General features: G+C 37.5%; 1 protein-coding gene across 1 annotated transcript in view; it reads right to left on the reverse strand.

Moving 5' to 3' along the window:
- Positions 1-22,777, reverse strand: part of LOC128942654 (lipoxygenase homology domain-containing protein 1-like) — a 113,108-nt gene that overhangs the window by 22,715 nt on the left and 67,616 nt on the right. The window contains 4 exon segments of the mRNA XM_054285243.1: positions 8,021-8,169; positions 9,771-9,897; positions 12,441-12,682; positions 18,418-18,670. Of these exon segments, the coding sequence (XP_054141218.1) occupies positions 8,021-8,169; positions 9,771-9,897; positions 12,441-12,682; positions 18,418-18,670 (771 nt within the window).

Below are 22,777 nucleotides of genomic sequence, written 5' to 3' on the forward strand. Positions count from 1 at the left end.
CAAGATTGGTGAAGAATCAGTGAAAGAATAGGGGTAGTAAAAAACCCCAAATATATTTGCCCTGCACTGATCTTATGTTAATAATCTTAGTATGACTGGAAAGAAATCCTTTTGAAACAAGATTTCTATGCACAAAACAGCAGCAGGAGTAAGAAAAAATAGGGGCATTTTATATTGATCAGTAGCTATGAACATTCTGCCAACTAGGTAAAGACATTTCAATCAGACTTTAAAATGTATTTAATAAAATGCAAAAGGACTGCTACCTAGATCGGTATCATCAGCCACATCCAAAGCTGTAATCATAAATTATATTAAGCAAAAGAGATTTAAAAATCAAGCAAAACCAGCAATAAAACATAAACATAAGGCAGCCATCACTTTGGACAGATTCAATCCCATCTGATGCAGCTTGATTGTTGGATTGATTGAATAACAGTCCAAGTTTGAGATCTGGTTTAACAGGCAAAAAAAAAAAATATAGGATGAATGTAATTTTCTTCAACTTCAGAAATGCATATTATTGTATGATATTTTGATTAAGACACTATAATCAAATATAATAATGGGATAATAAAATGTATAACTTGTATGTCTCCAAGTGTGGCTGTAAAAAGAGAATATTTTCAAGCACATCTCAATGCAGTGAAGCCAGTTAATAAGCTTATGCTCTTTAGTATGATTTATCTGGAAGAAAACAAGATTTCAGAGATTATGCAAATACAATCCCCAGTTATGACACTTGAAGAAGTAGGGTGCTAAATTGAAGACTGCTCTGAAAAGATTTGTGAGAGTTAATAAATCACTGGAAACCTTCATTTCAGTGAATCAAGCAGAATAATCTATTGAACTTGTCAAAGGCATACTGATTTTCTTATTGTCATAAATACTGTCAAAAGCGGTAGAAATTTGGTGTCAGAGAGCTATCCAAACCAGCAGTCAAAAGTGTGACAAAATTCAATTCCAAGAAGTTAAATTTTGACAAATTTAGCCAGAAAACAGTGTGAATCTCTAATATTTAAAAGAAAAAACAAGTATCCTTAAGTTTTGAAACAGCTTTCCAGCTAGATTTAAACTTCATCACTGGTAGCTGTCATTTGGAGTTAGATATGTTTTCTAAACTTTTTAACTTGAACTGAATTTAATTTAGTTCTTGCTGCATTGAGGAAAATGATGGAATATTTTATTTCCTGAAAAAAGCACACTTGTATTAACCATAACTGTTTTAAGATTTTTCATAAATCAAGCTAATAAATTTAGCTGCATTTTATTTTAAAATTACCTTGTTTATCAAAACGCTGAAATGAACAGGGCATAAAATTCACTTACCCAACTTGGCCTATCTAAAATAAGTCTATATAATAAGACAATTTCCTTCAAAGAAAACAGCAGGTACTCTCTGAGGTTAACTAATTTCATTTTAAGATAAATGTCCAAATGAAGAGAGAAGGTAACCATCATTCCCTTTCTGCAGCAGATACTTAAACCATCATGTTAGAACAAATGTGTAGAATACAGGCAAGTGAAACTACGTGAGATGCATTTCAGCTTTAGAAATGTCACTTACATGGTTTATTTTTAAGATCTATATAGACAGAATGAAGTACTCCCCTCTTGCAGGTAATTTTAGCATTAATTAATTTTGACCGGTTTTTAATTTTTTGCAACAAAGTTTTACATATTTTTTGCCCTGCAGGAATATGTCAGGAAACTGAAATTAATTATTCACTCAGCTCTAAACATAGGCCAGTGCTGTATAGACAAGATGGGTGACTGCAATGGGATGTTCTGACGCTGTACCTTAACCACTGACTGTAACCACTGCCTGGGAAATGCCATCCTGGAGGTATCAATGAGAACTGCACATAACTCAGGTGTTTGCCGCTGTCTCCTACGATTTTATAAAACTTTAAAAATGTTCTTTCTTTCTGCGTTTCTCCTCGCAGTTTCTGACAACCTTCACCAGCTTTTCCTTCACTATGATGTCATTCCATATTTTCCTAGCTCCCATCTGATTAATCCTTCTGCTCAATGGATTTAAAGATGGCGTAACAAAAAGTATCAGTCAAGTGGCCAAGGTGGCACAATCCCAGCTGAACACTGCAGTGTGGTACAGGGGGAATATTCTCAAAAGAATCTCAGGATAGCAAAGACAGCCCCCCAGGAACCCACAGCTCGAGCCACAGCAGGTGACAGGACACAGGGCCAGAACCAATGGTGGCCAAGCTCCCCCCATGTACAGAAGAAGCCCTGATGGAGTGCAAGCAACCATGAGTGCCACAAACAGAGCTGGCAAAGACTGAGGGAAAGGTTAAGGTACTTACTGCCATCTTTGCCTCAGTCTCTAATAGTAAGACCAGTTGATCTTCCAGCCCCCTGAGATGTGAAACTGAGACAGGGAGCAGAATGAAGCCCCTACAATCCAAGGGGAAGGGACCAGCAACCTGCTATAGCACAGAGACACACATATGGGGCTGGATGGGATTCACCTAAGGGTACCTAGGGAGCTGGCAGAAGTGCTCTTTCCATCATTTACAGGCAATCCCACCTAACTGGACAGGTCCCATTTGACTGGAAATTATCAAATAAATGTAGCATGAATCTACAAGAAGGGTGGGAAGGAGGATCCAGGGAACTACAGGCCTGACCTATGTGCCAGGGAAGGTCATGGCACAGATCACCTCGAGTACCATCACACAGCACTCACACACTGGCTCAGCCATCAGGGCCTTATGAAAGGCAGGTCCTGCCTGACCAGCCTGATCTTCTTCTATGACAGAGTGACCTCCTTAGTGAAGGAAGGAAAGGCTGTGAAATTTGGTAAGCTGGACTTTAAGAAAGCCTTTGATACAATTTCCCACAACATTGTCCTGGAGAAAGTGTCTGCTCATGGCTTCAATGAGTGCACCCTTCTCTGGGTAAAATCTGACTGGATGGCCAGGCCCAGAGAGTGGTGGTGAATGGAGATAAATCCAGCAGGTGGCTGGTCACTACTGGTGCTCCCCAGGGCTCAGCACTGGCTCCAGTCCTGTGTCGTGGGTTGACTATATGATGCTTTTATCCCCAATTGTCTCATTCTGTTTATGTTGAAGTTTTGTACCTTTAAGAGTGTTCCAGAGAGTGAAGGGGGGGAGAGAAGAAGCAGCAGTTTGTTTTCAGACACTGCACTTCTCCACATTCCTGCTCCTGGGCTATGTTGTCTGTGGATGAACAGACAGCGGGACAGAGCTCTTCTTTTGCTTTTTAGCTAGTTTTTAGCTAGCTGAGGCAAAGAAGTTCCCTGGACTTTTTTTTTTTCCTTTTTCTTTGGACCTCTTGAAACTGCTCTGGACTGAACACCCAGGAGAGCACCGGCAGCTGCAGCTGTGGCGCACCAGGCCAGGCCTGGCCTGCGACAATTCCAGCACCAGGGGGACTGATCAGAGACTGAGTGAGCTGCTGCTTGAACCCGGGGTTTTCTCAGTTTGTCATCTCTTTTAGAGTGGCAAGGGGTCTCATTGTTTGATATTGTGTTGGTTTTATTGTTTAATAAACAGTTTTTTCCACCTTTCTCCAAGGAGGTATTTTTTCCCTCCCAGACCAGTTGGGGGGAGGGGCCGATTGGATCTGCTTTTCCCACCGGAGCTCCTTTGGGGGATTCTTCCCCAAATTTACTCTAAACCTGGACATCCTGTTTAATATCTTTATTGATAATTTGGAGGAGGGGATCAAGGGCACCCTCAGTCAGTTCGCAGACACCACCAAGTTGGGTGAGAGTGTTGATCTGCTGGAGGGCAGAAAGGCTCTGCAAAGGGATCTGGATGGGCTGGATCCAAGGGCCAAGGCCAACTGCATGAAGTACAGCTAGACCAAGTGCCAGGTCTTTCACTTGGGTCTCAAAACCCCATGCAATGCTACAGGACTGGGCAAGAGTGGCTGGAAAACTGCCAGGTGGAAAAGGACCTGGAGGTTCTGGTTGACAGCTGCTGAACATGAGCCAGTGTGTGCCCAGGTGGGCGAGGCAGTCAAAGGCATTCTGGCATGTATCAGACAAAGGGTGGCCAGCAGGACCAGGGCAATGATTGTCCCCCTGTACTCTGCACTGATGAGGCCACACCTTGAATTCTGTGTTCAGTTTTGGGCCCTTCTCTACAAGAAAGACATTGAGGTGCTGGAGTGTGTCCAGAGAATGGCAACGAAACTGGTGAAGGGTCTGGAGCAGAAATCCTAAGAGGAACAGCTGATAGAACTGGGGGTATTTAGCCTGGAGAAAAGGAGGCTCAGGGAGACCTGATTGCTTTCTGTAACTGCTTGAAAGGAGGGAGGCTCGGGGGGGGAAGATTGGTTGCAACCAGATTGGGGTTGGTCTCTTCTCCCAGATAACAAGCCACAGCACAAGAGGAAATGACTTTGAGTTGCACCAGGGAAGGTTTAGAATGGCTATATGAAAAAATTTCTTCAATGAAATTGTTGTCAAGAATTGGAACAGGCTGCCCAGGGAAACATGTAGCCAGGGACATGGTTCAGTGGTGGACTTGGCAATGCTGGGTCAACGGCTGCACTTGATCTTAAAGGTCTCTTCCAACCTAAACAATTCTGTGATTCTGTGATGACCAGATTGATTTAGTGTTCATTCCTGTATAACAGTAACTTGGCCAACAGCCTGCCACTGTGATTAATACATTTGGATCAATGACATTTGGCACCTATTTAATCATTATGTCAGGCATGCTTTCCATAAGAGAGGGTTTATCTGCAGTCACAAAATAGCAGTACTGTCAGTGTGGTGGGATGTGGACTTCCCTGGCTTCCTACTTATGACCTCAGGACACTGCCCCACATTCTGACTCTTTGTATATCCTGGCATACATGGACTTTTTGCTGAAGTTTTTTTTTTTTTTTTAATTGTCAGTGCTTAATCTGTGAGTACTGAAACTGAGCACCAACAGTCACCTCTCACTGAAAATTTTTGTATGTGCTGCAGTTACCATGGCACCAACCTGAGCAGTTGATGTCTAAATATAGGGCAGGATAAAGAATATATCTTTTCAAATACTAATAGAATGAAGCAAAAATTGTCAGAGAATTTAGTGCTTCTATAAAGTAGAATACTTAAAATACTGGCCAATTTCATAAAACCTAGATTAAAATACTTAAATATCAGTCATAATATATTCAGTGTACTTTACTGGTATTGATGGAACTGATCTGAAAAAATCCCACATTCTCAAAGAGGTAATTTTTGGATAACTCACAGCCATATGACAGAGCATACAGCAAGTCTATCAAAGGCCATATAAAGAAGCATCAAGAATGACATTTGCGGAAAAAACATTGCATGTCAGAAGCAACATGGAGATACTGTAAGGATTTTACACAACTGGGCCCTGGTTTTCACAGGATGTCTGAACTGAGTATACTTGGTTCAAGAAAATGCTCATAAACAGGTAACATCAATCAGGCTTAAACTGACTCATGAATCATGAATAAATATGGTTAGGATTTCAGGAAAGCTGAACTGCTGGAAGATGTGTGCTGAGATTGCGTTGTCTGTCCTCACAGCTTTTAGGAGAACATCAAACAAGGCATCAATGTCACAGCAATTTGAAAGACTATGGATCTTGCAGGACAAGTCCTCACACTCATTAGTATGAGCAGATCACCAGAATCTCAGCTCTCTACGGTGGCAGCGCTGCCCTCTCAGGGGTGAGCTGCAGGCCCTTACCGGTGAATTAATAATAGCATGCACATTACTTTACCTTCAAGTTCTCTGATGGTTTCACAGGGGTAAGGACTTTGGAAAGGCACAAAGAAACTTTTCAGATACAAGATGATAATTCACTCTTTTACTATCATGTAACTTGGCTCGTGAAAATAAAAAACATGTTAAATGAGAGAAGAATATCTCCAATCCACTGCAAATTTTGCTGAATATTTAAACATTTCTATGTACTTCTGCATAGCTAAACTGTTGCTTGTAACAGCCCTGACATTCTGGGAGACTAACACCATATTTTGATATGATTTTGAACAGAAACACTGTTCCAGTTCACTAGCTGTTACAGTATAGTCAGGGGAAAAATTATTGCAAGGAAAAGCACATTTTAAAATGTCAGAACAACTGTTAAGATTCCGAATGCAAATTCTGCCTGTTATACTCCAAATCCCCTAAACCACCAAGTGCAGAATCTCTAACTGCAGGGGTGCTTGGCTCAATATGTGATTGGGCTGGTATAGAAAGAGACATTCTACACTTGAGGGTCTTTTTGGAGATTACTTTTAAAGGGAAGAAAACATTGGGAAACTTCCAAAACATATAATGAAGAAATACTGCTGCATAGGCATGAGCCTTTCTTGCAGAATAATTTTTTACTTTTTAATTAACCAAATACCTTTATTTTCACTGAATAATGAGTGAATCAAGACTTTTATATGTTTCTCTATTACTTATATACAAGCAATTTCTTCTTAGAGCCCTAAAATCCTCCTGTGCTGATATCTACATTTAGAAATACAAGGCTACTGTGTTATATTCACACACTGCTCCTATAAAATGTCAAATAAATAATAAAGAGATGGCTACATGCCAGATCTGCATCTTACTCTGTAAGAGAGAAAAATTCTGAGCTATACTGAAGTAGATGCTAATACTATAAAACTACCCTTCAAGGTTATAAATCTTTGTGGCTCACTTCTGCTTTCTTAGTCAACATTTCTAGATGCACATCCTTGGTCCCTCTTCATTAAAAACTACCAGTCTAGAAATCAGACTACTCACTTGTGGGACAATAACTTAAGGAGGAATCTAGTAAAACTTATATTAAACTAACTTTACTTCATGAGGACAAAAGGACTGCAGCTCTAAAATTCAGTTAAATAAGCTTATCAGTAAACCTTGACCTGAACTCCAGCATTAAGGAAGACAAATGTGACTTTATCAAAACTGAGTAGCCTCACCCACAGTATTTAATCCCTTAAATAACAAAGATTTAAACTCTCCAACTTTTCTTATGAATAAGTATTTCAAGTAGCTGAAATCCAGAAATATAATATCCACTTTCAATTGACACTGAATTGGTGAGGCTAGGGGTAGTTAGGAGCTGAGCCCCTCCTAATCACATATACCATGTCTGCTTTGGCTATCGGTCTAGGCTGATTTGGAAGCTTGCATCCTTGAAGAAACTCTCATTTTCTTGGCAGCCAACACCAACAGATTAAAATAACTTAATTGTTGCAAGACACTGGTGGATTTTTTTCTAAACTTCAACTACTCCAACCCAAGTCTTCTGTAACAGATATTTGTTTTGGAATGCTTATAAAATTGTTTCAGTCCTCAAATTTGTTTCCAAAAAAGAGCCAGAGTAAGTACAAGCAATTTATTTATTCCATGTTCAAAATATCTTGTGATCTTTTCAGCTGAAAATTTCACTCCCTCTGTCCAGAGTTTCTGACAGGCACAAGGTTTCATGTCAAAACCATGCATTTTTCTGTAAATCTACCCATGTTTCTGCAGCACATTGAGTACCTAAACTCCCTCCAATTTCTGCTTATACTGACAATGCATCAAGGAAAAGCATCTCTGGCAGCAATATTGGACTTTGACTGGTCTATGTCTATGAGGTACATGACTCACTCCTGCACAGTGAATGAGGGACCCTCCTGGAACACCAAAGAAAACTATGGACAGTAGTGTCTGACAGTTTGGAGAGAGACCAAGAGCCAGACAGAGGAGTAGACAGTAGAAATCAGGGAAAGGTGCCATAGTCTGAAGAGTGGCATGGGCAGAAAAGAGGTATTAAAATTTGGATGTAAAATTGAATATGAAAGCACTTGATATAGCCACTTTATCAGCTGTCAGTGTTGCTAGCATCAGCTGCTCAAGGATTGGTATTTCCCACATAAGGCTGAGATATTGATAGACAAACACTTAATCACAGAGTGTTGTAAACTGAATTTGTAGACTTCCCTATTCCTACTAAATCCACAGTGATTGGACTGGATTCTAAAAGTGAAAAATATCATGCAGAACTCATACGCATACCTTTCCTTTAGTGAAATTTTCATCTCCTTTCCTAATTAACTTTCTTCTGCCAGTATCTCCCAAGGAGCCTTGCAGCATGATGTACACATCTGCATCTGTTCCTGACCCAGGGATAGCTCCCGTGGTGATGTAGAGAACATAGATTTTCACTGTGGGGAAAAAGAGAGCAAAGGTTTACCAAACCTAAACCAGTTAAAATATATGTTATTTAATCAATTACTTCTATTATATTTTCATTTTTCATCCTATCTGGAGTGATCAGAGGACCAAAATAGAGTGTAATGCTTGTAAAAGCACATAGATGCATTGTAATTAAAATTTAAGAGTAACTATTATGAAGAATAATAAGCTAAATAATTTGAGTGGGCCTGAAACACAGACAGAAGAGGAAAAAAATAAGCACATAACAGGTTGGTATAAAAGCATGTAAATAATACTCTTATCACCTCTTGCATGCATTTAAATACATGACACTCCAATGAAAAACTTTCTAGGCCATGGATGATACTAAATCACTGAACAAGTGTATCTGTGTTCAGAGACTCATGAGTTCAAATGAAGCTGGATTCTGTCAGGAAGAAGCAACTTCTGTATTTCCTCTGCATCATGGTCCAGTCGGTGGCTGTTCACTCTGCACTGCACCAGTTGGAGTTAGTGGCCTCAGGAGAGGAGATGACACGTGAGAGAACATGCAGTGTGAACACTCAACCCCCCAGCTGAGCACTCCTTGAAAGGCTGCTTATGTGAAATACCTGCTTGCACTCCCAGAGAAATGCGTAACACTGTGGTGATGTGGTTCCTAAAACCAAAAAGAGGTCACATCCCCAAAACATTCAATTCAAAAGGAGAAAAAAATGTGGGAAGAGGTAAAGAAAAAGTATCTTTCCTCACATTAAATGCTCCTCAGAAAAAGCAGCAGCATTTTTAAAGATTTAAATATCTGTGTTCTTCCATAAAGAAATAAATCTAAAAAGTATTTAAAAGCAAAGAATTTGTTAAATGAATTTCCCATCAATACTTTCTCAAATTCACATTTAAGAAGTTTCTGTCTAAGTGTTTTGTTTGATCCTAACTTTAAAAGCACAGAAAAAGAGGCAAGAATATACAGATTACTTCTGTACTTGATCTAAACCCTTTACTTCTGGAGTAGCCTATGATATTATCATGGTAGAATATTCATTTAGGATAAGAGTTCTTCTATTCTTCTCTAACTATAGTTATAGAACCTCATAAAAAACACAGAACAAACTAAACATATTCAGTCTTGAGGGGACCAAGGCACAACTCTGATGGAATTGGATGACATACAACTGCTGGGTCACAGGAAAAGAAAATCTGCAATTCTAGGAAACAAACAACAAGAGATCTGTTTGGGGTGGAGAGGGGCATGGAGCTCCTTCTTGCCTGAAATTACAGTACAAGACTTATCTCTTCTGTGCTTCCCTTGCTCACACTGTGAGTGAACCAGATCATATTATTGAGAAAAAGCTAAACTCTGAGCACTGCTCAAAACCCTTTTAGGAGTTTCAGTGCCGTATGCTTGCTCTTTTATGTGTCACAAACTGATACCAATCAGACTTGAGCGCACAATGCTCAGCTTTAGGGTGTAAGATATTGGTTTTAAACACTGGACTGGACCTAGCCATGGTGGAAATTAACAGAAAATACCTGCAAAAACCTTTGGACTGCTCTGAAAATTGGACATCATCACTGACCAAATCTTTCCCAGTGTTTCCAATTTGTGACAAACCTGATGGAAAAGGAGACCCAGCTGTGAGAACTGGAAGCTCAGTCACTCTTCCTCCTTCTTCATCGACAAAGTTATGACAAAATGGGAATTCTAGAACATTTTTAGTTTCTCTGTGTTGAAGCTTTACCTTATCAAAGAAATAAAAAGAAATAACTTTGGCATCTGTTGTGCTCTAATGCAAACTATACCTAAAGACAAACTATTAAACAGCTATGACACATCATTTTAAAATTTAAAAATAAGAGGAAATAAATTTTTCTAAAATGCTTTTGAAAACAGCCTTTCAAATGAGAAGGAATAAATATCTTTCCCAATTAAAGGTAATTAAAGTGTTGTCAACATTACTGCTGCAGAGACTGCAGCGAAGAAAAAAATATTTTTTAAATTGTTCAAAAAGTTTCCTTTATGTAACCTATTCATCTAGCATATGGAAGAAAAAGAAGTGTTGATATGGGCACATTTCAGCTTGTGAGAAATGTCAATATACCACAATACTTTTCAGTGCAGAATGTTTTCTTATTCTAAGTAACAGGAGAAAGAAAAAGAAATGTTCTGGAAAAAACTGAAATACAGAAATTAAGAATGCTTTCTGACATGTATATATATCTATATCTGTATGTATATACCAGTACATATGTATCACTTGAATATATAGAGTCTGATAGTAATTTCAATCTCCATGAAATTCTGTGTATAAACTAAGAAAATGGTGATCCTGAGCTAAGAAGCTTATTCTTTCTATAAGAAAGCATGTTTTAATAATGAGATATCTTACAGTATGGTACTACCAGCTACACTGAGATAAATTCCCATTTTCAAAACTATTTAAACCCAGACCAGAGAACATATTTGAAAGTACTTTGTAGGAAGTAACCCTGAGTTAAAAAGGGCGCCTGTAATTCACTCCTTTCAATTCTTCATGACCTAATTCAGTAAAAAATCCAAACCTTTAAGCCAGTAAGCAAAACCAGCTTTGGTTAGGAATTGTCATTGGGAGATGGTAGCATTGTTTTGTCTTCAAAAGACTTTTAGTATTTTTCATTATGACAGACAAACTGAAAAGAGTTTTTAAAATGCACTATGAAGAATAATGCTAGCACAATTTTCCTTTCATAATAATATCTATATTCCTGAACTGTTTATTGAAACTCAGATTTCATTTACTGTGTTTTATTTCTTCAAGAAGTGTTTTATTTCTTCAAGAAAGAAGCAAGAATGAAGATATTAGCTATTACATGCTGCAGAAATAAGGCATGCCTTAATTAATTTTGTTCTAGGCATTATTTTCTATTTCCATTTCCTCAAAAAATCAGGATTATTATTTTGTAGTTATGGCTATAAGAATGAAGTCTGAATCTAAATATGGAATTCAACCAACTACACCTGCATTTACTTTTAATAGAAGGCAGAAATCTCAGACTCTCTGGAGGTACAATCTTGTAAAATCAAAACAAAATAGCACAGAAATGACCATGGTGATTCTAACCAGCAGTGTAAATACACTGCTAAGCTATCTTTAATAACAGGTATTATCCACACCCTCCTAAACCAACCCAGTTATTTTATACAAGGATTCAGCCATTCCTGCTATCAAAACTATGGAATAAGAAGAAATGTCTCCCTAAAACCCACATAATTGGCATGTATCCCAAAACAGGGAAATTTATAATTTCTTTCTCTACCTCTTCCTACCTAAGGTAAGGGTGCATCTTTTCCTTATTTATATAAATTTGCTGATGTCTCTTAAACTGAGCTTTCAGTAATTGTTCTGAGCTAATGAAATAAAGCAGACTAATAGATGTCACTCTTTTCAACTGCCAGGTTTCTGTTCTGAAATTTTTGCTGTGATTTACTGTCTCCTACAATACTTCAGAAGCAGTCTTAATTTTGATAGATTTGTTGGATGACTACTTCATCTGGCTATGAAGATGAAATTAACAACCTGCCTAACATTTAAATGTCAGAGAGGTCAGCTCAGTAATACCATGTATTGGAAAGGAAAATTATTTTTTCTCCAATTTTTAATGAGAACAAAATAGAAACATTAATGGACAAAAAGCATGTCTGCAGTTTTAAAGAAGATTAATCTTTCCTTTAGAATTGTTTTTATTTTTCCTGCAGAAGAAGATGAAGATATTTTTTTGTATAGAGAAATGCCACTGCAATTTCAGTGTGATGTCAGATTTTAGCTGGATATCAGAAGAAAGATTGTCACTTTTGCTATTCACTTCTTTTTTTCACATGCCAACTTAAAAGGCAGATATTTTCATCAAAATGCATTTCTAGTGTCTGACTTAATTATTTGCCATGGATCACTGACTCTACAACATGTAACAGCCAATTTGGAGTTATGTAAATACTGCAATGTATGCCAGTGAGTACAGTTCTGAAAAGGCATCACTGATGTGCTAAAGATGATAGCACATCTGTATGTATGGCTGTCCAGAAATCCATCCAGGTTCACAAGATTTTTATTATCCATAGCTATCCTAGTGTTTTGAGCAGTCTCTGAAGATAGCTCTCTACAACAGTTGCAGCTTCTGTAAATTAAAAATTTAACAATCTCAGACAGGACTGAAAACTGGAAGAAATAACAATAGAATATGGAAAGAAAAAAAAACATATATAATAGAGACACAATAAATAATTGCTTTAGGTTTTAGTTTTTACCTCACGGCAATGCCAACTCTCTCCTTCTCCGGCTTCTTCAATTTCTAGGCGAACTTTGAATATAGTATTAAATTTCTTACTTAGTTCAATAGAAGTCTCATAAATCTGCTCTTTTTTAAGGGATCCTTTGGGGAATGTGACTGAAGTACAAGTTCCTTTTTCACCACATACAGTTAGGGACATTTTAGGGTTCATGGAACTAGAAGAAATATCACTTGTTGTGACATGGATATCCCAAGTTCCTGTTGAAATAAAACAGCAGTAAAAAAATCAGGTTTGCTGAATATCCAAAATAATACATCAGCTTGTAAGAGGCTGAGTTAGTGAGAGACTAGCAACCCATTCCCACCTTTGTACTGAGTTCAAATACTGGCACATGACAGGTTAACTCCCTATTATTGATTTAGTCAAAAGCAAACCTGGACATCAGTCCTTCAACAGCTGTAGCTGACACTTTAGAGATGGGCCAGTCCAGAGCAACATGCAGATGAAACTGTGAGTTCCAAATTAGAGACTTGGGAAGAGCCATGACAATCTGTTGATTTCTCCCCCTGCCCCTTATAAATATCTCCTGATGATTTTAAATCACCAGTCACCAGCAGCATATTTTTTACAAGATACCACTGGTTATCAGGTTTGCCTTTGGTCAGAGAATATTTTAATTTTAACTTTTTTGGGATTTACTTAACTGAGCATGTTAAAATATGCTCCATACATACTGTAAGAATATGGTGGTGAGATAAACTGGTCCAGTGCTTGAAAAGGAGTATTTTTATCACATCTCACCACAATTATCATGACAGCAAAGTAAAAAACTTTATCCATTTCTTCTGTGAAGAAATAATTTTTGCTGAGAGATTAAAAATAATCCTATATAGTATCACATAGATTTGTTCTACTTTAGGGACTCAGGAAAGACTCCAGGAGAATTTTTGCTAGGTCTTTTTGAAACATTTAGTCACTTAAGCACTGGAGATGAATTGACAGATCCCTGAAGGCTCAGAAAGACTGCGGTCTGGTGTCAGGTAGGCTCCTAAGTAATTTTGGCAACTTTATATGGAACAGATATTTGGTTAAAATTTCAATCAACAAGACAGTTTTGAAGATCAGAAACTTCATCCAAGAAAATTTCACTGATTTAGCTAGCTTTAATATTTTAATTCATGTTAATAGCATATATGGAAAATTCAGGGTTGTCAAAGTCATGGTTTCAATTTTAAAAAATTGAAAATCAGAATTTTTGATCACCTAGGCTACTGCAGAATTGAGCAGAATTTTTTTAATAGCATGACTTTTCTCTGTTTATGCAAATTGAGACAAAGTATGTATGTGATAATTTCAAATAGCTATTTTGTAAAACAGGTTGTTTTACTTTGAGTAATGGAATCAGACACTCCTGGAGTTTATGTCCATAAACTCCAGCTTCCTACCTCAGCTTCAGAATGTTCAGTAACCACAACAGGAAAGTCTTTGTCTCCTACTATAACTAATGCAAATAAAGCTTTATTGCTTTAGATCAGGTGAGGATCTGTGCCATAAATCCTGCACTTGTTGACATAAAAATTTAGCACTCGCCATCTGTAAAATCATCTAAAATAACTTCAGTGTTACGACTTCATGAATAATCCTAAATCTATTTTCATGCCTATGAACATTAAATGTAAATGAAACCAATGATATCTGTGAAAAAATGGAAGTCAAATTAAAATTTATCACATCCCATGTGACATAATCTAGGATATTTTACCCCTTTAGTACTGTAATACTTGGCCTTAAACTATCAATATACAGGTAGCTGGAATCTGTACATTCCAGTCCTGGAATGTATAGATTCCAGTCCAGGACTATGTCAGCTGGATAGTACAGTGCCATAGGCCAGCTATAGCACATAAATTAAATTGTATCATTTCTGATTAATTTGTTAAGATTCAATTTAAAAGCAGCTTCCTTCCTTCTCCTTAGTTAAGTATAAAGCAGTGATCTGGGTTTGCAGGGCCTCATTTTGGTAGAAGAGGGGATTCAGGGATGGCTTTTGTGAGAAGCCACTGGAAGCTCCCCCTGTGCAGCAGAGCCAATGCCTGCTTGCTCCAAGACAGACCCACCCCTGGCCAAGGCTGAGCCATCAGTGATGGTGAGAGCACCTCTGGGATAAGGTATTTAAGAAAGTGAGGCAGAAAGACCTGCATAATTGTAACTGGAGAAGAGTAGGAAACTGCAAGAGAAACAATTCTGAAGGTCCTCGGGTCATTGCAGAAAGAGGGTGAGCAGAGACTCCCCTGCAGCCCATGGTGAAGACCATTATGAGGCAGCTGTGTCCCTGTGCCCCATGGAAGTCCACAGTGGACCAGAGGTCCATCTACAGTCCATGGGGGATCCCATGATGGAGTAGGAGGATGTCCAAAGGAAGATGTGACCTCGTGGGAGCCTGCAGTGGAGCAGAGTCCCAGCAGGACCTTATGGCCCCGAGGAGAGAGCCTGTGCTGGAGCAGGTTTCTCCTCAAGCACTACACCCTATGGAAGGAGCCCATGCTGGAACAGTTCAGGAAGAGCTGCAGCCCATTGGAAGGCCTCACTTTGGAGAGGTTTGGGGAGGACTGTCTCTTGTCATCCCATGCTGGAGTGGAAGAGGAAGGAGCAATAGAGACAACATGATAAATTGACTGCAAGCTTCATTTCCTGTCCTGCTGCACAACTACATGGTAAGAGGTAGAGAAAATTGGGAGTAAAATTTAGCCCAGGAAGAAGGAGGAAAGGTGTTTTTAGATTTGGGTTTAGTTCTCATTATCCTGCTCTAATTTAATTTGTAATATATTAAGGTAATTTCCCCTGGTCAAGTCAGCAGTAACTGCTGAGTGATCCCTCCGTGTCCTTATCTTGACTCATGAACCTTTTGTTGTGTTTTTTTTCCCACTTGTCCAGCTGAGGAGAGGAAGGATGAGTAGCCTTTGATGGGCACCTGGCATCCAGCCACAGTCAACCCAACACAGAGTGCAGTGCTAAAAATCTAATCTTTCTTTGTTTCTTTCTCAGAAATATTTCATTCTCTTGTAAAGGCATTAGTGGACTGCTGAAACCCATTTATTTTTATGACAACTTTGTTAGCTTAAATAACTCTCTTCTCTTCTTGATGTGTAAGCCACCATTAATTTGATAGATCACTACTGTGTCCATTTTGAGCATTTCATTAGCTATTCTGAATCTGTCACTTTTTTCATTACACTTCCACAACAGAGTCGCCATTTTCTCAGTCATCATATCTTCTTTACAACTATTCCAGCTTGATCTAGTCCTTCTGGACAGACGTGGCCACAATTACACACAGCATTGCTGATGAAATATCACCGTTTCTCTTTAAAGCCAGTAAGTTGCTTTGATTTTCATTAATAATGCCTACACACACTGTGGGGTCACAGTAACCCCATAGCCATGTCACAGTACTGCCTCAAAATTATCCTGTGATCTTGTAACAAACCCAGGTGTTTCTCATAGTCCTCCTGCTGATGAATTTGTGTAGCAGAAATCATTACAAAACATGGCAGTACAGATCAAATACAGTTTTTGGACCCCTAGCTTGTTAGGTCCTAATTCTTAAAAAATCCCAAAACAATTGAAATGAAACCATGTATCAGAATTGAGAGCTCCAATAGCAAGTTGAGTTTACACTTAATTGCATACAAGCTGCTTGCGGCAGAGTTCTGTTCAATTCCTGTCAGTTCTCAAAGTTTATCACACAACCTTTTCATCTGATAGCACTCCCAGCTTTGTAGACCCAAAAGATTTCATTAACATATTCATTGTCTCTTCTCCAGCTCTTTACAATTCTTCCTTTACTACTACTTTTCACTTTCTTGTGATTACCTAATAATTTCCCATAGAGAAAATAAAATTCAATACAAGAATTTAGATTAAATGACATTATATTTGTCTTACTGCAAAATATTTCTGTAGCATCATCTTATTTTACAGTCTATCTTTAGTAAAGATGGTGCATTCCTTCTCATTTCTTATTTGCTTCTATTGTCTCAACTATTCATTTCTTCAAAAGCGTGTTATAAAGATTTTCATGTGAACAATTACTAGGTCTGTATTCACCTACATTATGCTTTTTATTCTTTAGATGGAGGCATTATGTTTGTTAAGCCTTCATAAAATTGTTTTAAATCCTTGCTATTAGACCTGCCACTGGACTAACAACTACCCTGATTGTCACTCTGAGTAAATGGAGCTCAAAGTTCTATTTGTGTTTCAGATTTTCTGATTTCCAGTAAGCTCATTCCATTGGTAACTGCGCTTTTTGCTTCCCTGGCCAACATTATGGCTCCTTAATGAGAAGAGAGACAAGGTATTCTATTTGTTTAGGGATTATGATCTTCAGTCTGCACTCGATTGTTCCTGAATAGTTACTCATCTTTGAAAGTTCTTTTAATGAATAAAGGGTTGAAGAACCATTACCGTTTCTTTTACTTCTTTTACAAAGTCTGATTTAGCTTGAAATTTAGTAGATTCCATTGTATCCATACAGTTTCTGACCCCTAAGGTATATTGCTCTTTGCTGATTTGTCTTTTATTTACCCATTCTTCATAGGCTCTCTGCTTACTTGTCATATTAATTCTGGATTTACTATACACCCAGACCAAAAATTATTTTCAATAGATACAGCACTGAGTATTAATAACCATAGACATGAAATTATTATCAAATCTGTACTCAGATTTTTGAGGACTATGTCTGTGTGTGGGAAACCAAGGAAGGAAACTGTTTTTACACAGCTATATTCAGACATTAATCAAGGTGCATAGCAAGGATGCAAGATTTCTCTCACTCTTCATATTATCCGTGAAGAAATATATGACAGATTTTGACCAATCTTGGGCTTCTCTGAAATTCCCTCAGGAGACACCTGCCTCGCTCTATGGACTATGTAGGACACCTATGGAATCTACTTAATAGAGACTTAGAATAGTTGCAGTGGTGAGATACAGCTATTTCTTATTCTGAAATTGTCACTACTCTAGCTGCTCATAATATGCTAATATTTCCATGGTTTTCTGTTCTTCTGTACTATCAGTAACATTATTTCTGTTTTGTTAGATGATACGAGATATGCACAAGTGGACTAACCTTAGATGACTAAATATGAGGATATAATCTATTAGTTTTATCTGCAATAATGTATAGTATAAAATTCTCTGAACATAAAAGGAAATATGCAGGATCATGGAAGTTAATAGAGATTGGTTTACAAAATGGCTGATACAGAATGCAAACTCACACCTTCAAATTAGTTAAACTTTACATAGCTTGGTCTATCAGTTCTGATTCAGTTTTCATAAATGGACCCAAACCAGCATTTTACACCTCTTCAAGAAAGACACATGAGAGAGCTAAAAAATACAGTATCCTGGCAAAGCATGTTTTCAGTGTCTAAGTTGTTTCTGAATTTTGGTAGTTTGTTAATTAAACAATCTGAATAGAATATTGACTTCAGGTCAACTAACTGTTTGCAAGAACTTGTGCCATTGATATAAGTAAAAAAGAAAACTGCAAATAAAAGCAAATGCTTTCTGCAAATATACGAACATAAGGGAAAATCACATTCTGCTAAAAGAGTTTTTGTATCTCTTGTGATTTCATCACTGTTGCAGGAGCCTTCTGCTCTGCATTGAATGCCATATGGAACAACCTACTTCTTTCTGCTTCAGCTTTTTTTCTTACCTCAACTAAAATCATAGTACCTTCGCTGCCTCTGTCACTTAATATCTCCCTTATGCTCTAGTTTTTCTTCCCTGAGCATTGTAATTGCATTTACCGTCTCAGGAAAGTGTTTGGAGAGAAAATTGGTGTAGGAGAAGGAGTTCACATTCAAGCTATACTGTTTCTGTAGTTTGGTTTTAGCCTTAAAAATAACAAAAAAAAATATTATGGATTACAATTAAAACCAAAGCTGGAAAGAGTTTTGAGGATTTTGGACCTTACCATAAATCTTTCCTGTCAACACTCCATTCCTGACTTTTCCAAGAAGTTTCAATGTTCGTTCCATCTGTGTATCACCAACTCCACTGTCTAACCATTGCTGGCAAAGAAATACATATTGTTCTTCAGTCTTGCCTGATTCATGGATGACAACTTGGTCGAGGTACCATCCAGCTCCATAACCCACATTATGGTGCTCAACAAGCACTTTGCTTAACTGTCCAAGGTCTACTGCTCTCATTTCAGAGATACAAACCTGAGAAGAGAGAGGAAAAAAGAATAGCAAACTGATTAGACCATATATATTACCATATATATTAGACCATATATATTTGACCTTATCTTCTATCTTTGACAAGTTTGCATTTGGAAAGACAAATTCCTTTCAATGCTGAAGTATCTTTTTCTGAGAATAAGGAAAGATGTTATAGGCTGACACTCATATTTGGAGAACTTGTTCAGAAACTATGTGGATCCTTGAATATATACATTTTTTCCTCATCATGATCACTGCAGTTCAGGTTTTATTACAAAACACCATCCCTTGTTTTGGATCGAAACAAACCTCTGATCAAAAAACCTAAAGCTCATGAAAACTGAAGTTCAACTAATCCCTCATAAAGGAATCAAAGTGAGTTCTTCAGGAATCAGGATAGACCTGGTAATTTAAATTTCTGTTTGAATAAGGCATTTTATTTTAAAACATTTTCAAGTATTTTACATTTTAAGATACCCTATTATTCAAATAGGAACTATTGTATTATTCAACTCTGAACAGAAATACTGTTGATGACTATGCAAACAAAGGAAGATACTGACATTAGAAACTATAACTAAGGCTGTACACGCATACAGGCAAGAATTGATGTGCTCCTCGGATGTAAATAGACATCTGTTTAAATATTGCTACGGCTACCAGTAAACAAAAGCTAAATGGCAGCTGCACTAGTGCATGTTGGGATGAATAAATTATGTGAGTGAGAGAATGAATGTGTTCTGTGCAAGATAATATAAGTGGGTGGGTAGATACATGGGCATGTGTGTGGGTGACATTAAAAAAACCCCAGATGGATAGTAGAAACAGACGCTATAATTTTTATTTGTTGCCAACCGATTTGCCACCAGGCAGGAAAAAGGATGAGGACCATAAAGCAATGAAGGAAGAGATGATTTTTAGAATGAATTATGTCATCTCGTCCATTCTCCTGTCTGTGACAGACTATTCTCCACAATGTGATCAGAAAAAGAAAACATCCAAGTTATTATTCCTAGCACAGCCTTAGGACTTCCAGCATTCATACCTTGTTATATCCACGATATCCTCAAACAGTTACCATGGCAAGTTATACCCCTGCATGTAAGTAAATGTAGCCCAAAATAAGATCTAGCTGGGAGGAACATCTTGCAAATAACTTTTCGGGAGCACTCATTGCTTTTTAATTTTATTCTTTGTAGTTCTAAGCCAAATATAATTTTCCTGTCAGTCTACATGACCTTTGACTTAGAAGAAATCTCCTGTATTGCTAACATTCATGTTCCTTCACAGCTAACTCTAATTGAGAAAGGGACCTATCATTAGTTTCATTCTTTGTGATAATAATTAACATTCATTAGACAACAGTGGTCATAATCACCCATTGTTATCAACGAATTCTCATAATAATACATTAAATTACCTACTCCCTCAGCATTAGTAATAATGTACTTTTGGTTGATGTCATTACATTTCTTTTTCCCTTCACTATAAAGACATTTGGAACTGTATTAAACACACTACTGGATGTACAATTAATGGAACCCAAAATGATTTTATTTAAACTGTTTTGCAAACTCATTTTAATCTCTTTCCTTACACTTGGTTGAAATTTTCTGTCTTCCTAGCTTTTCCTTATATTCATTATCAGTCAAGAGAGATCCTTTTTTTTGTATCTCAAGCCTCCTTAACTTTGTTTTCTTTGCCTGTCCATTCCACATTTTTCAGGGATATTGCTGACATAATCTTGTCTCTCAAGACAGCTTGCCCTTTATATTCCTTCCTTTCACCTTCTAGTCTTAGAAACTCTCACTAAAACCCCATTCCAACTTTTTAATTGAAGTAGTTCTATGTAAAAGGAATGAAGACTGGTAGTATTTTAAATTGCAGAACCATCTAGTCCATCACGTATAGTGTTGCCAACAGCTACCACTAACAGATTTCTATAGAAGAGTTGAAAACAGGGCAAATACACAGAGATGCTTCTAGAATATAAAGTCTCTCAGCCTTTTGCAATTTGTGGTTCAGAGATTGCCTGAGCAGAGATTACGTCTTTGCACTTAACAGCCTCAGCGGAAAGTCGTCTTCCATGACAATGTGCAATGGCTTTTTGCACCAATATGTCTTTACCATCTGCAACATCTTGTGCCAGAAAGTAAAATGTATTAATTACACATTGAGCAAAAAGCCACCTCCTTTTGTTTTGAATCTGCCACCTGCACATTACATTGAATGCTCTTGAGCTCTTGCATTTCAAAAAGAAATAGAAATGTTTATTTTCTCTATGCTATTTAATATTTTTTTCTCCCTCACCTTTCCTCTCATCGTCTCTTTTCCAGAATAAATATACTTGTTTGCTTCACTGTTCTTTGTATAGAAGATATTTCATATCACTTGACATTCTTCTTGCACTTTTTAAGACAAATGAATCAACAAAACACAGCATCTATTATGCATCTGCACTAGTGAACGTCTTTGGAGGCATGACTGTGTTTTCTGCCTTAAGTGGCTGGATTTTTTTGTTTTGTTTTGGGGTTTTTTTTAATAGTTTCTAAACATTTTTGTTCTTTTTTCCTTTTCTTTTACTTCTACTGAGATGATATCCTACTACTTCTATATTTCAGAGCCCATCATTTTGCATGCAAATTTAAAGAGTTATTCCTCCTCACAGACACCGCTTTTCATTTAGCTACAAAGAATTTAATCTGCCATTTTATTACCCATTCACTGTGTATGAGGTTCTTCTGCAGTCTCTGCCACCAGCTTTAATATCTATTACCTTAAATAGCTCAGTATGGTCAGAACATTTTGCCATCCCACTGCTCCACCCTTTCCCAGGAACCTATCAAACAATGAAGAACATGAACACACAAAATACCTAAAAAACCTAAACTGAGGAACACTTTCATTGTCTGCAGCATAAAAACTGCTCCCTGAAAACAAAGAATCTGCTTGGGAAGACACTCAGCACTCTGCAGCTCAACATAGTGGCTGTGAATTCTTTATAGCTAACAGCTATATTACTGACTCTGTATTAACAGCCAGTATGAAATGCCATGTGAATTGTTTCTTTTTGGACTTCTTTTCTAGATTATGACACTGATCATATGCCTTTACACCTTTGATTAACCCTTCCAGTTGTCCATAAACATTTGCCCTCAAAAACGCTGAGGATTAACCTGTATTTTTAATAATATTATCCGGATAATCAACATCATAAAGCTTTTCCTATATCATTGTAGCACAGTTTGGACTAAGACAGCAGGATTCTGAAAAAAGATGGCATCTTAGATAAAAGGAAGTATTATTGAAGAGTCAGAACAACATATAGAAAAATCTAAGTAGGAAGATTAAAGACACATTCTTCTTTGCAAAGAACAATGCAGCAATACAAGTGCCCAGAGGGTAGAGGTCTATAAAGCATGGGAGAAGCAAATAGAAAGTGATGTGGAAGAAAACCTTCACTGTTTTCCAAAGAAAGATGTGGAATGAGATTTAAGTAGCATGTGAAAGTTTAGTTGTACTCAGGTAGAAGGTCAAGTGCAACTAAATTGACACAGGAGACTATGGACACTTATCGCAGGTCTATTGAAGAATTTATACAAATTCATGGAAGAAATAGTATCAATGTCAAGAGTATGACTCTGGAACAAAACAATGTGGCTGGCTTCTAAATTTCTAAGCTCAAAAAGACATAATAAATCTAGTGATGTAAGTGTAAGGCTAGGAAAGCAGTAGAACAGGTTGCCTAGGAAAGTTATGGTATCTCAGGCAGGACAGAGCATAAGAAACAGTGTGAAAACATGCAGAGGATTCTGCTTCATTGTACAGGATGAATTGATCTAGTGCTCTCAGTTCAGGGTATGGGTGAACATGCTGTGCAGATATAATCATTAATATGGTAAAAAGCAAAGGTTAACCAGAAAATCTCTCCTAGGATTTATCTTGAGTAGACAATTATGTCTACAACCAGGTTTGCCTGTTTGCAATTTAACAGATAAATGGATTAATTAACATATAGTAGCTAACACGTTTAAAATCTTTCTTTCAACTCTATCTGGGTGGATTTAAAAAAAAAATTAAAGGAGCAGTCACAGGACGTAGCCCTGA

This window comes from Melozone crissalis, unplaced genomic scaffold (assembly GCF_028551555.1).
Source record: "Melozone crissalis strain CALT ecotype California unplaced genomic scaffold, PUWL_Pcris_2 ptg000042l_1, whole genome shotgun sequence".
NCBI classification, from domain to species: Eukaryota; Metazoa; Chordata; class Aves; order Passeriformes; family Passerellidae; genus Melozone; species Melozone crissalis.